The 16,930-nt window shown below is 45.5% G+C and overlaps 1 protein-coding gene across 1 annotated transcript in view; it reads left to right on the top strand.

The window, feature by feature from the left end:
- The window catches only part of LOC142254306 (uncharacterized), a 58,494-nt gene that overhangs the window by 22,534 nt on the left and 19,030 nt on the right, over positions 1 to 16,930 (top strand). The window contains exons 3-6 of the mRNA XM_075325354.1: positions 2,718 to 3,053; positions 5,559 to 5,651; positions 9,984 to 10,379; positions 14,052 to 14,354. Of these exons, the coding sequence (XP_075181469.1) occupies positions 2,718 to 3,053; positions 5,559 to 5,651; positions 9,984 to 10,379; positions 14,052 to 14,354 (1,128 nt within the window). The remainder of the gene's footprint in view (positions 1 to 2,717; positions 3,054 to 5,558; positions 5,652 to 9,983; positions 10,380 to 14,051; positions 14,355 to 16,930) is intronic.

Below are 16,930 nucleotides of genomic sequence, written 5' to 3'. Positions count from 1 at the left end.
CCGCAGCGAAAACTGACCTGCAATGTGGCTTCCCGAGCCACAGCATGTCAATTCTTTGCTGCGGAGACGCGAGTGTTCTCCGCAGGGAGAATAGAGAGAATTATCGAAGTGGCCCAAGTCTGGATGGTGGCCATGAGCAGCTGTGGTCTCTTACGTAAGAGACTCGCGGTTCCGCAGGTCAGGACCCGCCACGTAGGAGTGTCTGTCTCTTCCTGAGTTACATCTGCTTTTATAACAATTCGTAGATACTGCATCAAACGAGTCATGTTCCACACAAGTCTGTGTCATAATTTGAAACTTCCATGGTCATCAAGATAAGGAACTCATCCTTTACAGTAAGCAATTCTAAAATGAATTATGCTGTGCTATACATATATCATCCAGACATCTGCTATATTGCTTCAGACTAAGAAAAACATATATACAGTTGAAACAAAATGTTTAGATACACTATCTAAAAAGACACATCTGCAGGTTTTTCTCACTATCTAACATGAAATCAGAATAAACCTCTCCCGTTTTAGGTCACTTAGGAACCAAAATTATTTCTATTTGCCAAATGCCAGAATAATGAGCGAGAGAATGTTTTAAGTCATGTCTATTACTTTCTGCAAAGTCACAAGTTTCCATACACTAAAGCGGACTTTACACGCTACGACATCGCTCAAGCGATCTCGTTGGGGTCACGGAATTGGTGACGCACATCCGGCCGCATTAGCGATGCCGTTGCGTGTGACACCTATGAGCGATTTTGCATCGTCGCAAAAACGTGCAAAATCGCTCATCGGTGACATGGGGGTCCATTCTCAAGTATCGTTACTGCAGCAGCACACATCGCTCCGTGTGACACCGCAGGAATGAGGAAGCTCTCCTTACCTGCCTCCTGGCCACAATGCAGAAGGAAGGAGGTGGGCGGGATGTTCCGGACTCTCATCTCCGCCCCTCCGCTTCTATTGGGAGGCCGTCCAGTGACGCTGCTGTGACGTCGCTGTGACGCTGAACGAACCGCCCCCTTAGAAAGGAGGCGGTTCGCCGGTCACAGCGACGTCGCAGGGCAGGTAAGTAGTGTGACGGGTCCGGGCGATGTTGTGCGACACGGGCAGCGATTTGCCTGTGTCGCACAACCGATGGGGGCGGGTACGCACGCTGGCGATATCGGTACCGATATCGCAGCGTGTAAAGTACCCTTTAGAGTACTATGTCTTTAAACAATATGAGACAGCCCATATGATGATGTCATGTATTTGGAAGTTTCTGGTTTATTGGCAACATCTGAGTTAATTGGAGACTCCTGTGGTTGTATTTTAATGCAATCCTGAAACACACGGCTTCTTTGTGCAGCATCATGGGAAAGTCCAAAGAAATCGGCTAAGATCTCAGGAAGAGAATTGTGGACTTTGACAAGTCTGGTTAATCCTTAGGTGCATTTATCATATGCCTGAAGGTGCCTCGTTCATCTGTACAAACAATTATATGCAAGTACAAAGAAGATGGGAATGTCCAGCTATCATACCGCTCAGGAAGGAGACGGGTTCTGTGTACCAGAGATGACCAGGCTTTGGTCAGACATGTGCATATCAACCCAAGAAAAAGAGCAAAAGACCTTGTGAATATGCTGGCGGAAGCTGGCAAGATTGTGTCATTATCCACAGTGAAACGAGTACTATATCAACATAGGCTGAAAGGCCACTCTGCCAGGAAGAAGCCATTACTTCAAAAGAAACAGCAAGCCTGTTGCACTTCACAAAATAGATGGCATCATGAGGAACGAAGATTATGTGGCAATACTGAAGAACATCTCAAGATATCAGCCAGGAACTTAAAGTTTGGGCGAAAATGAGTCTTTCAAATGGACAATAACGCAAAGCTACTGCCAAACTGGTTACAAAGTGGCTTAATGATAACAAAGTCAATGTTTTGGAGTGGCCATCACAATACCCTGATCTCAATCCTATTGAAAATTTACAGACAAAGCTGAGAAAGCCGGTGCGAGCGGTGACCTCCAAACATGGCTCAGCTACACCGGTTCTGTCAGGAGGAATCGGTCCAAATTCCACCAACTATTGTGAGAAGCTTCTGGAAGGATCCAAAATGTTTCACCCAAGTCATACAGTGTAAGGGCAATGGCACCAAATACTAATGACATGGAGAAAACTTTTGACTTTGCAGAAAGTAATAAAAATGCTTTAAAACATTTTTTCATTATTCTGACATTTGTGAAATAGACATAATCTTGGTTCCTAATTGACCTAAAACGGGAAAGGTTTATTCTGATTTCATGTCAGATGGTGAGAAAAACCTGCAGATGTATCTATAGAGAGCAGAGGGAAAAACCTGCAGATGTGTCTGTATAGGGAGGGGAGGGAAAAACCTGCAGATGTGTCTGTATAGGGAGCGGAGGAAAAAACATGCAGATGTGTCTGTATAGGGAGCGGAGGAAAAAACATGCAGATGTGTCTTTATAGATAGTGGTTGGAAACTTCTGGTTTCGACTGTATATAAGCAAAATAAGTAAATCGATATAATAATGAATGCTAAAGATTACAATTAACTATAACAATGAATGCTTATTTTTTACATTATTAAATGATTTAGAATATATAGAATTAGGCCTGGGGTTATGACCTCACCCCTGTACTATCTTGATGAATAGAGAGATTTTAACCATAAGTCAAATAACAAATGCTGCATTATAGTTTACATGTTTTTCTTTGCAGCTAAGCCAATTTGTTCATTGAGTGACTCCAGAATGGAGATGAATCCAAATACAGAGAGATCTGTGTCCTGTTATGTGAATGGCTACCATCCCAATCCTGTGAAAATACAATGGGTGAAGTACAGCAAAGCTTCTTTCAGGTCTGAACTGGACAGCCAAACCTGCACCACTGTACCAGTCCTGAGCCAAGATGGCACGTACAATGTGACAAATGTGCTGTCTGTGAAGCCCATGAGCACGGAAGAGGACGGGGATAGATATTCATGTGAAATTACCCACAGGTCACTGAAACACGGGCTTACTTGTAGTGTTATTCTCTCAGTGGCTACTGAGGAAGGTAAGTGTCTAAGCCAGTAGATCGCAGAGTTCTAGTTATAGGCTTTAGAAGAGTTGTAATATGGCCACTGAAAATGGAAATGATATATACAGTGGAACCTTGGTTTACGAGAACAATCCGTTCTGGGACTGTGCTTGTAAACCAAGTTACTCGTCTAGCAAAGCAAGATTTCCCATAGGAAATAATGCAAGCCCAGACAATTCGTTCCACAACTTGTTCAATGTCCCATCCTGGTCCCCTATTATATCATTCCACACACGTACAAACACACACAAACATACATATTATGCTCATCTTACCTTCCGTTCCCTCGCCGGCCTCCTAGTTATTGTAGTGCGCCCGTACAGGATGTTTATTGGGTAACCATCACGACCGATGCCGGAGCTTCCGCTGCCTTTGAGAAGCATCTGGCAGCGGACGTTCCTCCCTTGTCGCGATGGTTACCCAATACACATCCTGTACCGGCGAACTACAAGAACCAGGAGGCCAGCAAGGGAACGGCAGGTAAGGGGAGCATAATTTGTGTGTGTTTGTGCGGACTGCAAGAGCGGGTCAGAGCGCGGTGAAAGTACGGAACCGGAAGTGTGTGCGGTATTTGTTCGTACAGCAAAGCTTGCTCGTAAACTGAGTTACAAATTTACAGCAAGCTTTGCTCATATAGCGAAATGCTTGCATACCAAGTCCCTCGTAAACCGAGGTTCCACTGTAGATCACAACATGAGGTTACCACGTGGGGTTATATATGAGATCCGTATTTATACCAGCTGATGAATATGGTTAACACCTTTTTTTTGGAACCTGATCCTTAAAGGAGTTGTCCGACATTAGCTTAACAAAAATGTTTGAGTTTATCTGTGCTGTATTGTCATATAAATCACACCTACATTGTTATTTTTTGTTTTCTAACTTTTGTTCCTATTGAATTATCCCTTTATTCTCGGCAGCTTCTTGTTTACATTCAGCTCCAGCAAACATGACCACTTCCTGTGCTGAACCTCAGTCAGAGCTGTCACCACCCACCACAGTGTCCAGCCCAACCCCAGTGTCCAGCCTCGTCCCCTGCCCGCCCCCTGCACACACATTCCCTGTCAGTATATTCTCCCCCAGCACCTGACCTGGTATCACTACAGCATTGCAAATAACAGCCCCACATCGGGCTCTGCACCGCACACGCACACATATGGTTCTGCACCGCACACACGCACACATATGGCTCTGCACCGCACACGCACACATATGGCTCTGCACCGCACACATATGGCTCTGTACCGCACACGCACACATATGGCTTTGCACACGCACACATATGGCTCTGCACACGCACACATATAGCTCTGCACCGCACACACATGGCTCTGCACACGCACACATATGGCTCTGCACCGCACACGCACACATATGGCTCTGCACACGCACACATATGGCTCTGCAACCCCCCCCCCCATCCCCATCGGCAACACATGTGGAATACATACTCACCCTTCCTCGGTCCCCGCCGCTCCTGCACGTTCGCGCGCTGTCTGTGCTCTGGACATATCAGCACAGTAGTGACGTCACCGCTGTGCTGAAGAGAGCACAGACAGCCGGGAGGGACAGTGATGAGAAGCAGCGCTGCGCTCCCTCTCATCAGCACTTTCAAATGTACCGGCATCTGTGATCTGTGGTCTGTGATCTGTGATGCCGGTACATTTGAATGTGCGATCCTGAGCAGGGGGCCCGGGGCTGGAGCTGACACCATGACAGCTGCCGCCAGGCCCCGCCCCCAGGTCACGGACCCCACAGCAGTGCAGGGGGAGGTTACTGGAGAGTAAAAGAGGTGCGGGGGAATGTGTGGGAGGGTGCAGGGAAGGGGGCGGGGCCCATCACACTGTAGACACCCAGCAGGGAGGCGACAAGCTGTTCCACATTTGCATGTCAACATGGCCCTGCCCATGTTGACATGAAATGACTGGAAGCAGCAAAATCGCGGCAGGAGCGGTCACATGACCGCTCTGAGCCGGGGGAGAGGGGCTGACAGCAGGGCAGGTAAGTGCTCTCTATCTACTTACCTGCCCCAATGTAGCCCAATAGGGTAATAAAAAAAAAATGTCAAAGAAGCCGGATAACCCCTTTAACTTCAGTTGTGTCTGCAATATTTTAAGAAGTCCGAAGCCCAAATAGTTGTTATTCGGGTTTCCTATAGACTTATATTGCGCATCGAATATTCGCATAGTGGTGATCTATTCGGCAAATATTCGCGAAGCCGAATATTTCAGGTATTCGATCATCCCTATTAGTTACCCTCACTCTCTTTTCGGGTGTCTTTCCTTCACATTTTTCTTTCATGTCTAAGTTTAGTATTGCTTTATTTTAGGAGATTAAATTTCTTCATGTACATTATTATTATCCATTCAAATGCTTAGGATAAAATCAGTAGTGGAAAACTCATATGGAGGACCTGTAATTATCCTCATCTTTGCAAATAATTTTACATACCTTAATTTTGTTTTCTTTATTTCCTTATAGAGTACAACAATATATTATGGATTTCAGTTGGGATTGGTGCAACTGTAGTCTTCATTCTAGTTGCAGTAGTACTATATTTCTATTGTATAAAAGGTAAATTTTACTCAATCAATAACAGATTGTTATTTATCTTCCGTTTGAAACGGACCCTGCAAGAAAAAAACAGATCCATTACAAATGCAAGAAAAATGGATGACTAAATAGCAATCCACTAACGGATCCGTTCTCCATAATCTCCAATATTAAAGAAAATAGATCCAGCAGAAATCAGTTACAGTATTTTTCGCTTTATAAGACGCACCCCTAAATTTGGTGAAGGAAAAGAGATTTTTTTTTTTTTAATGTTGAATGGCGTCCGTCGTATAATGCCAGTGTCCATCTAACAAATCATATAGGGTATATGTCCCTCATAGCCCCCCCATCCTAAAATTAGCCCCCTTAATCTGGATATGGCCCCCTTATATTGAATATAGCCCCCTAGTGCTGGCACACGTCCCCCAGTGATGCCACATGGCCCCCATTGATGGCACACGTCCCCTATTGCTGGCACATGTCTTCTATTGATGGAACACGTCCCCTATTTATGGCACACGTCCCCCTGTGCTGGAACACAGGGGGACACAGCAGCATGGGGGCCATATCTAACACAGGGGGGCATGTGCTATCAAAGGGGGGCGCAGGCAGATATAATATGCGCCGCTGCCCCAGCCCATCACCGTGGTGCGGTTTCAGCACCACGGTGATGGACAGCGGCAGTGCATATTATATGAGCGGGAGCAGGAGATCTAACGCTGCCTCCTGCAGATTTCACCAGCCCCCAGCAGCACTCCAAAGCTGCCCTTACCTCCCCTGGACTCTGTAGTGTGTGTGTGTGTGTGTGTGTGTGTATATATATATATATATATATATGTATATATATATATATATATATATACCCCTCCGTATATTCGGATTATAAGACGCACCCCCTACTTTCCCCCAAAATTTGGGGGAACAAAAGTGTGTCTTATAAAGCGAAAAATACGGTATTTAACAACTGACAAAAAAGTTGTGTTTGCAGAACTTTTTTGCTAACAGATTTTTGCAGGATCCGTTCTAACGGATGATTACAGGACATGTGAACTCAGCCTAACAAAACTTTGATACATATGTGTATTACCAATAGGACTGGAGTTACAATGGCAGTGGGGAGATTTTCTGATCCTTTCAGGCCTTTTGTGAAAATTGCAGCAAAAACTGAAATCATGACCGTGACGTGTGAATAAGTTAAAGCTGAGGGTAAATACTGTAGGAAAATCATCTGGTTTTAGGAGCTACAAGGCTTAAAGTTCAATTGTAGCTTATAGGGTTTGTCTTAACACAAAAGAAATCCTGTATTTTCAGGTTTGTAAGACGCACTTTTTTTCCCCCGAAAATGGGGGGGTGTCTTACAAACCGCATATGGCTTACCGGGGCGGCATTGGTGGCGCAGAGTCGGCGATACTGCGGGCTCGTGGGGTGCCACGGCGGCGGGTGCCATTGATTTGCCCGCGGGCTCAAAGAAGGGGGTGTCACGGCTCAAGAGGGTCAATGTGTGGCAGCGGAGGGTCAGCGATACTGAGGGCTCGTGGAGTGTCGCGGCAGCCGGCTCCATTGATCTACCGGATGCTGTGAATCTTCCGCAGTTGACGAGATAGACTTCAAGAAAATGGCCACGGAGGCGGCGCGTGCGCATATAGGACTCTGCGTTTTTTTTTTTCTTGAAATCCATTGCGCCGATCTGTGCACGCGCTGCCTCAATTTCTTGAAGTCCGCCGGCGATTCAATGGAGCCCTCAGTCTTTCAGCAGATCAATGGCGCTCACTGCCATGACACCCCACAAGCCTACAGTATCGCTGACCCTTCGCACACTGACTCTCCTGAGTACCGACACCCCCTCCTCCAAGCCTGCAGCATTGCCTACCCTGCCTCCTGTGACCTTCCTGTGCCGCTCCCCCACCGCCGCTTCCCCCTGGTGAGCTATAAGCGGCACTAGGATTATAAGATGAACCCTCATTTCAGCAGTAAAAATTATTTTTTTCTATTTTTATCCTTCAAATTTGGGGTGCGTCTTATAAAACCAAAAATACGGTATATCATTCGTATGTAGGACTATTGTCTGATAATTAGGGGCGCTGCCATTATGACTCATGTCCTTTCTAAATGCTAAAAAAATCTCCTACTCTCTTCTTTTTGCCTTTTCTCGGGGCTGCGTGTTATTCACGTCAGTGCCACAGAAATACAATATTAGGCCTCCGACACACATCCGTGCCGCCGGTACGTGTTTGGTACATTTTTGCACGTACCGGCGGCACGGAGACACGTAGACCAATGCTACCCTATGGTAGCAGGCACACACACGTAAAATCACACGGAACGTGTGTCCGTGTCGTTTGCACGTGTGTGCGTTTTACAACACACTTGACATGTCCGTTTTTCTCCGGGATCACGCAGGCACGGACCCGCTAAAGTCAATGGGTCCGTGCCTGCACGGACGGCACACGTAGCATGTCCGTGTGCGTTTTTTGTGAGCGATGTTGGTCAATCTATTTTTTATGTGGCTGTCAGTCAATATCCCTTTTTTTCTGTGGTTGTCAGTCAATATTTCTTTGTTGGTCGGTCTGTATCTCCCCCTGTCTCATACTTACCGATCCCCGATCACCAGCGCGGCGATGAACAGCTGTGCAAAAGCTACGGCGGCTTTAACTATTTTGAAAATGCCGGCCGTTCATTATTCAATCTATTATTCCCTGCTTTCCCCGCCCACAGGCGCCTATGATTGGTTGCAGTCAGACACGCCCCCACGCTGAGTGACAGCTGTCTCACTGCAAGCAATCACAGCAGCCGGTGGGCGGGTCTATATTGTGTAGAAAAATAAATAATTAAAAAAATGGCGTGCGGTCCCCCCCAATTTTGATACCAGACATGGTAAATTCACACGGCTGCAGGCTGGTATTCTCAGGATGGTGAGCCCCACGTTATGGGGAGCCCCCCAGCCTAACAATATCAGCCAGCAGCCGCCCGGAAAAGCCGCATCCATTAGATGCTACAGTCCCGGGACTCTACCCGACTCTTCCCGAATTGCCCTGGTGCGGTGGCAATTGGGGTAATAAGGAGTTAATGGCAGCAGCCCATAGCTGCCACTAACTCCTAGGTTAAACATGGCAGCCGTCTCCCCAAGATAACTTCCAAGTTTAAAATGTATAAACACACACATTCAAAAAATCCTTTATTTAGAATAATTTAAACAAATAAACACCCTCGTTCACCAATTTAATAAAACCACAAAACCTATCCAGGTCCGCCGTAATCCATGGATGTCCCACGATGCTCTCAGCTCTGCTACATGAAGGTGACAGGAGCGGCCACACACAATGACCGCTCTCTATCACCTCCAAGCAGCAACTGAAGTGAGCCGCCGATGACGTCACTCAGGTTACTCGCGGCCACCGCTGGATCCTCCACCTGTGACAGCGAGTCGCCCGAGTGACTGAAGTGAGCTGCGCGATCAGCGAAGAAGTCACAGTTGAGTAGCGGTGTCGTGTCGGGTGCGAGACTCCAGCTAGCCGTGGGTAATCTGAGTGACGGCAGCGCTAATGTCGACGCTAACTTCAGTTACTCAGGGGATTAGCGGTCACCGGTGAGTCCATCACGGATGTCCGCTAATCAGGACGCCACACACAGAGCCGTGGTATGACAATGAAGTCTGGTGAGGTTCATCCGAGTTAATTCTCATCGCTCGTCTCTGTCTGCTGTCAGCGGGTATGTAGTAACGACATTTTACAACACACACAGATCAACACATACGGACACCACACGGACATTACACGTACGCATACATGGCCATTCCACACGGCAAGCATATGCCATCACACGGATATCACACGGACCGGAGAAACGCCCATAAAAAACGGAACACGGACCCAAAAAATGGAACGTGAGACACGTACGTTTTTTATGCGGATGTGTGTTTCAGGCCTTACACAATACAGTGCAGGCCCTTTTCAGACTTCTCTGATCACAGGCCTTATAGGGTGGTGTATTTTACCTCACTGGTAAGGAAACCACTGGTCCTGGTGCATAATTTACACTGCCATGTGTTAGAACGGCTGCATGCAGTAATCTAAGTGATACATTATTGGATTCAGGATCTCTTTGCCTACACAATGCTGCTCTCAAATGAGGTAGCCAAAACCTGCTGACAGATTCCATATAATAATAATAATGTTTATTTACTTATATAGTGCCATTAATTCGATAGTGCTTTACATACATAAAGCATATGTGTGACTACACATTGTGCATGCTTGCTTGCTATCTTACTGCATGTCCACCACCAACATGTTTTTTTTTTTGTGGATTTGTATAATCAAGGGTAATACATTGTGTAATTTTTGATCTTTACAGCGTCACCAATTGTTTCGGAGATCACTAAGGAAGACTTTCTGCATTCGGAAAAGAAAACTGTGAAATGTTCTATATTCAGCTTCAGACCATATGATCTTACGATAAAGTTATATTTGAATACAACTGAAATCTGTTCCTGGAACTCCAAAAAGAATAAAAATAAAACACAAAAAAACAATAATGAGCTGGAATTAGTTCCACAATGTGGGGAGGATCGCACAGACCTACGCTTGGATCCTATAATAACACGAGATAAAATACTTTTCTTTAACTGCATCTGTGACATACATATAACCCCCATGTTCTCAATACATGATGGGGCTGTGCTTACTGTGGAAATTCAGCATGCAAGTCTGCAGTTTCCTATTTACAAATATCTAGCATTGAGTGTGCAAAGTAAGTATGATTTTGTTATCCTATTCTTTACAAAAACTGTTAAAATGAAATAAGGGGGGGCTGCCTATAACAGCCGGGAACATGTAGAATCTGGTGACTCCCTACCTGGCTCAGCTACCGTGATCGACCTATTCCTAAAAACACATGTACCCCAAAATAGAGACCGAACTACTACAACCTGTGAGACTCCTTCCGTGCCTCTTGAATTGTATTTCGCTCACAAACCCATCCCATGAAAGTTAGGCTATGTGCGCACTTTGCGTTTTTACCTGCGTTTTGAACTGCATCGTTTTCATGCCAAAATGCATGCGTTTTGATTTTTAAGCAAAGTCTATGGGAAATGGGGATTTCTTGTGCGCACTTTGCTGTTAAAAACGCAGCATTTAATTGGCATATTTTTGGGCAAAAACTCAGCGTTCAAAGAAGCAGCATGTCAGTTGTTTTTGCCATTTAGGCAGCGTTTTGCTAACATTGAAGTCAATGAGAAATTACAAAACGCAAGCAACCTCAAAATTCTAGCGTTTTACATGCTTTTTTTGATGCTGAAAACATGCTTTTTGGACCAATTTATTGCATGCGTTTTTGTCAAAATATTAATGGCATATGTTCCTTTACACATACACACATAATCCCACAATTTTTGAGAAAAACCATAAATAAATGTAATTTTATGCATAATTATTAACACAAACTTATCATTATAAATTTAAAAAAAGCCATTTTTTGATTGATATTAATCTGGATATTTGTTATAATTTTTTTCCGATTTTTTTTCATAGTGTTTGAATGTTTGAACTTTATTTAGCAGTGTCTTTGTATTAAAAAGGCATCTGACTTTAAGCAATGAAAAAGCAGGTAAATCGCGCAAAAACGCGGTAAATACGCACGCGTATTTATTGCGTTTTTGTGGTGAAAACCAACTTTGGCAAAAACCATTTCTGCCAGAGGATGCGTTTAGAACTGCAACTACCTCGACGCAAAGTGCGCACATAGCCTTAAGCCACCAGGTTCTTCAATGGTTTATGGCTCTTGATGAAAAATGAAAAAAATTGCCTACACTAATGTAGAACAAGGCTGATAGGAAACTCTTGGGCATCAGGATTGTACAGAGCTCGGTGAATTGTCCTCTAAACAGCTGGTGCCAGGCCATTATATGGCTATGTTCACACGCAGTGTTTTTACTTCCTTTTGTTTTCTGTAGCCAAATCACTGTATTTTTTTGCAGTGTTTTCGTTGCTTTTTTTTTTTAAAGCATTTTTTGTGTGGATTATACGTGCTTTGTCTACAGTACATATTTAATAAAGTTAGTTTTAATTTATCAAAGTGCTTTTTGCAGCATTTCTTTTTTTCACTTTGTCATTGCTTTTTATAGCTGCAAAAACGCTTAACGGGAACCTGTGACCAGATTCGGCGAATGCGGTCACCACCAATGGGCTCCTCTAACATACTGTATATAATAAGATCCCAGGCCGATGTGTAGAACGTAAAAATCACTTTATAATACTCACCCATCCGACCAGTCTACACCGCACCGACTATTTAGGTGTCTCCGTTCTCCGGTATCAGTGCCTCCTCTTTCCGCCATCTTTGTCCTCCTTCCTCTGAAGCCTTGGTGCATGACGTGTCCTACGTCATCCACACTAGCTAGTATTGAGGTCCTGCGCAGGCGCACTACAATACTTTGATTTGCCCTGCTCAGGGCAGATCAAAGTTTGCCTGTGCAGGACCTCAATGCTGGCGAGTGTGGATGACATAGGACGCGTCATACACTTAGGCTTCAGAGGAAGGAGGACAAAGATGGCGGAAAGAGGAGGCACCGGTACCGGAGAATGGAGACACCCATCGGACCAGTCTACACCGCACCGCCCCCTTAGGTGAGTATTATAAAGTGATGTTTACGTTCTACACAACAGCCTGGGCTCTTATATACAGAATGTTATAATACTGTATACAAGAGCCCGGTGGTGGTGGCCGCAGCTTATAGTCACCAAATCTGGTGACAGGTTCCATTTAAAGAGAATTGATATGCTGCAGATTTCAATAATGGTGCAATTCTCAAATTCAGCCAGGAAGAAAAAAAAAAATCAAGAATGTGTATTACATTGCTGAAATCTCATAGCTTTTGCTGTTTTTTTTTAAAGTACCTTTTATTTCGTATAAAAAAAATCATAGCAGTGAAAATGTTCTAGAGGGGTCGCTAAGTGGTTAAAACTTTCTACTGCTTATATGTAGATAAATCTAAATTAGTGTAATATTCTCATAGATTTTGTGTTTTGATAACCCACTATTTTCTCTGACGGGTGATACATTCTGGTTTACACCCAGAAGTTAAAGGGGTACTAAAGGGAGACAAAAAAAAATATTCTACTGTCCTTGTCCTCAAACTGTTAAGATGAGATGTACAATGCTGTTCCAGTTCCTGTAATTCAGTGTGACGCTGGAGCTGCTCCTTGGTGCTCCCCCTCCTCTCTGGGACGTTACATTACACATCAGGGTGCGTGGCCTGCTCCGTGCTCTTGGTAACAGCCATCCCCCTGTTAATAGCTGCATCTGTTCCGTTCGAGAACACTGTATATCTGCATTTATTGACAATGAGTTAATATGGTAAAAAGATTGAGAAATTGAAAACCAAAGTAAATCAGGAAACATCAAAACTTTGTACAATTATGTGGTTAAAGGGGTTTGACATTGATCAATGATTAGGCTCAGTCATTATGATTTTGATGAAGGTCCAGCACCCAGAACCCCTCTCAACAGTTCTGGCTCTGGAAGCGGACGGATGTAAATGTTGAACAGAGCTGGTACAGCACAGCTCCATATTGTTTAATAGCCGTTCTCAGGTGCTGGTGCTCGGCTCCCATTGATGTGAACTAGATCTGCGATTTAGGCCATGTGCCCTCGGGAGTTTGTACCTGCGGATATATCCGCAGGTCCGGCCGCAGGTTTCCCACAGCTGATCCCCGGAATCCGCAGCTATCCATAGCTGCGGGATTCCAGCGAAATAGCTGCGGTAAACCTGCGGACATTCATGCGACTTACCTGCGGAAGTCCCGGCCTCTATCTCCATAGTGGAGGGCCAGGACATCCACAGGTAATTCCGCAGGAATAATTGACATGCAGTTACGTGCAGCTGTGGGACATCCGCAGCATATTCCGCAGCCGCACATACTGCAGCATGGACACAGCACTCCCCATGTCCCATAGGATAACATGGCGGGTGTCTGTACATGCTGAAACCTGTGGATTTATCTGGAAAATCCAGATAAATCCACAAGTTTTCCGAGGCAAAATCCGCGGGTACATAGTCCCCTGAGCACATAGCCTAGGGGCAGCCAAGAACAGGATCTACACAGTATACAGAGCACACAGCCTTGGAGCTGCAGGCATCCGATCGCTGGGGTGCCTATTGTTGGACCCCAGTGATCTTACATCTATAACTTATCCTAAGGTTTACGTCATCAATATTTAAGTTGTCACCAACTGATTATATTTTAACTTACATAGAACAAGTAAAACTTGATTAAAAATGTCACAAGATGAATCTCAGGAGGACAATGGACAGAGATAAATCATTTTCTAATAACAGACAGTAAATTAGGTATTTTTGACCACATGACTGACAAGCTGTTCTGATACTGACTTATAATAATTATTTTATTTTTATATCTTTAGCTCCACCGATATTAGACCTAACTGACAAAGAGAAAAGACCATACAAGGTTGGAGAACAGTTGGATCTGGAGTGCAGAATTCACTCTTTTTTTCCAAAAAGCATAAAAGTCTTATGGTATAAAGACACCGAAATCATTTCCAAACAAACGTTTAAGGGTGAAACAAAAGAAAATGGACTCTATTATGTGATGAGTTCTGTGCGTCACATTATCAAAAAGGAAGACTTTGGGAAAACATTCAGGTGTCACGTGAAGCATAAGTTTACATCCCCAGAGCCTGTCTGTTGGGTACTGGAAAAAAAAGGTAAGTAACTGAGTAAAAAAAATCCCAAAATAGGTCAAACATACATTACTGATCCTGCACTGATCTTGAGTTACATCCTGTATTAAACTCCAGAGCTGCACTCACTATTCTGCTGGTTCAGTCACTGTGTACATACATTACTTATCCTGTACTGATCCAGAGTTACCTCCTCTATTATACTCCAGAGCTGCACTCACTATTCTGCTGGTTCAGTCACTATGTACATGCATTACATTACTTATCCTGTACTGATCCTGAGTTACCTCCTGTATTATACTCCAGAGCTGCACTCACTATTCTGCTGGTGCAGTCGCTGTGTACATACATTACATTACTTATCCTGTACTGATCCTGAGTTACATCCAGTATTATACTCCAGAGCTGCACTCACTATTGTGCAGTCACTATGTACATACATTAATTACTTATCCTGTACTGATTCTACATTATATCCTGTATTATACTCCAGAGCTGCACTCTCTATTCTGCTGGTGCAGTCACGGTGTACATACATTAGATTACTTATCCTGTACTGATCCTGAGTTACCTCCTGTATTATATTCCAGAGCTGCACTCACTATTCTGCTGGTGCAGTCACTGTGTACATACATTAGATTACTTATCCTGTACTGATCCTGAGTTACAGCCTGTATTATACTCCAGAGCTGCATTCACAATGCTGCTGGTGCAGTCACTATGTACATACATTATATTACTTATCCTGTACTGATCCTAAGTTACAGCCTGTATTATACTTCAGAGCTGCACTCTCTATTCTGCTGGTGCAGTCACTATGTACACATATTACATTACTTATCCTGTACTGATCCTGAGTTACAGCCTGTATTATACTCCAGAGCTGCACTCACAATTCTGCTGGGTATTTCTAAATTTTTTTTTAAAAAAAATGGGGAAACTTGTATGAGACAACCCCCCACAACAGCTTAGGTGAACTCTTATAATACAGGGTTTCTTTGTCGCTCCTTATTGGGAGACCCAGACAATTGGAGACCCAGACAATTGGGTGTATAGCTATGCCTCCGGAGGCCACACAAAGTATTACACTAAAAGTGTAAAGCCCCTCCCCTTCAGCCTATACACCCCCCGTGCTGCCACGGGCTCATCAGTTTTTATGCTTTGTGCGAAGGAGGCACACATGCACGCATAGCTCCACAGCTTAGTCAGCAGCAGCTGCTGACTATGTCGGATGGAAGAAAAGAGGGCCCATAACAGGGCCCCCAGCATGCTCCCTTCTCACCCCACTCTTGTCGGCGGTGTTGTTAAGGTTGAGGTATCCATTGCGGGTACGGAGGCTGGAGCCCACATGCTGCTTTCCTTCCCCATCCCTCAATTAGGGCTCTGGGTGAAGTGGGATCCTTTCGGTCTCCAGGCACAGGAGACCGTGCTCCATCCACAGCTCCTGAGGACCATGCTGGATAGGAGCCGAGTATCGTTCAGGGACATGGCCCTGCTACTTTGAGGTACTCTGTGTCCCCGTGGGGACCGCGCACAGCAACACTCCAGCATTGCTGGGTGTGCTAGTGCACCGGGGACAGCAGCGCTGACTGCGTTTGTGCCATTACACACTTCAGCGTCGCTGAGTGTGTTCGTGTAGGGGGACTGCCGCGCTGACCGCCGCTGCCATGGTTATCACTGCGGCGCGGCTGGGACTGTTAGTGCGCCGGGGACTTCCGCGCCGACCGCGCTTATACGGCGGCCGCGCTTATAACTCGAGTCCCCGGCTTTTGCGGCCTAGTCTCGTTTTTCTTCCCGCCCCCAGCCCTGCCAATCAGGGGAAGGGCGGGACGCTGTACAGGACGGCAGCACTGAGGGCTGGAGCATGCTTTGCATACTTCACCCCCCTCACTCTGCACAGTGGGGCACCAGTTCCCGCACTTTTCTGGGTCACGCCCACGGCTCCCTCCTCTCCTCAGGATACTATGCTGCCTGTGCAGCATGTACGGCTATACTGCCGGCAGGTTCCACTGACCCTCATTGTGTGCAATGTTCGGCCCCTGTGGCACTTTCTCAGCCGGAGCCTCTGCTAAGGGTGGCCCAGGGGGAACCACCTGCTAACACTGTCCAGGTGACAGGGACGGAGTTTGCAGTTTTTACTGAAAGACTTTCTGAGACTATGGCTAAGATATTAGAAGCCTTGCAGTCCAGGCCGGCATCTCAAGCCAGGGGCACTGTGGAATCATTGCCCCCTGGTCCCCCTCAGTTGGAACAGCAATGTCCTCCCGGGGTGTCTCATGGATCCCAGGGTGAGGTCTCTGACACGGACCGCAGCCCCAGACCGATTAAGCGAGCTCGCTATGATATCCCCTCGACATCATCACAATGTTCAGGGTCTCAGCGAGAGGACTCTCTGTATGATGAAGCGGAGGTAGCTGATCAGGATTCTGATCCTGAGGCCGCTCTCAACCTTGATACGCCTGATGGGGACGCCATAGTGAATGATCTTATCGCGTCCATCAATCAAATGTTGGATATTTCCCCCGCAGCTCCTCCTGTAGAGGAGTCAGCCTCTCAGCAGGAGAAATTCCGTTTCAGGTTTCCCAAGCGTACAAAGAGTA

Source organism: Anomaloglossus baeobatrachus, chromosome 10 (genome assembly GCF_048569485.1).
Source record: "Anomaloglossus baeobatrachus isolate aAnoBae1 chromosome 10, aAnoBae1.hap1, whole genome shotgun sequence".
In the NCBI taxonomy this organism is placed as follows: domain Eukaryota; kingdom Metazoa; phylum Chordata; class Amphibia; order Anura; family Aromobatidae; genus Anomaloglossus; species Anomaloglossus baeobatrachus.
The sequence above is the reverse complement of the archived record's forward strand: the minus strand, read 5'-3'. Positions and strand labels throughout refer to the sequence as shown.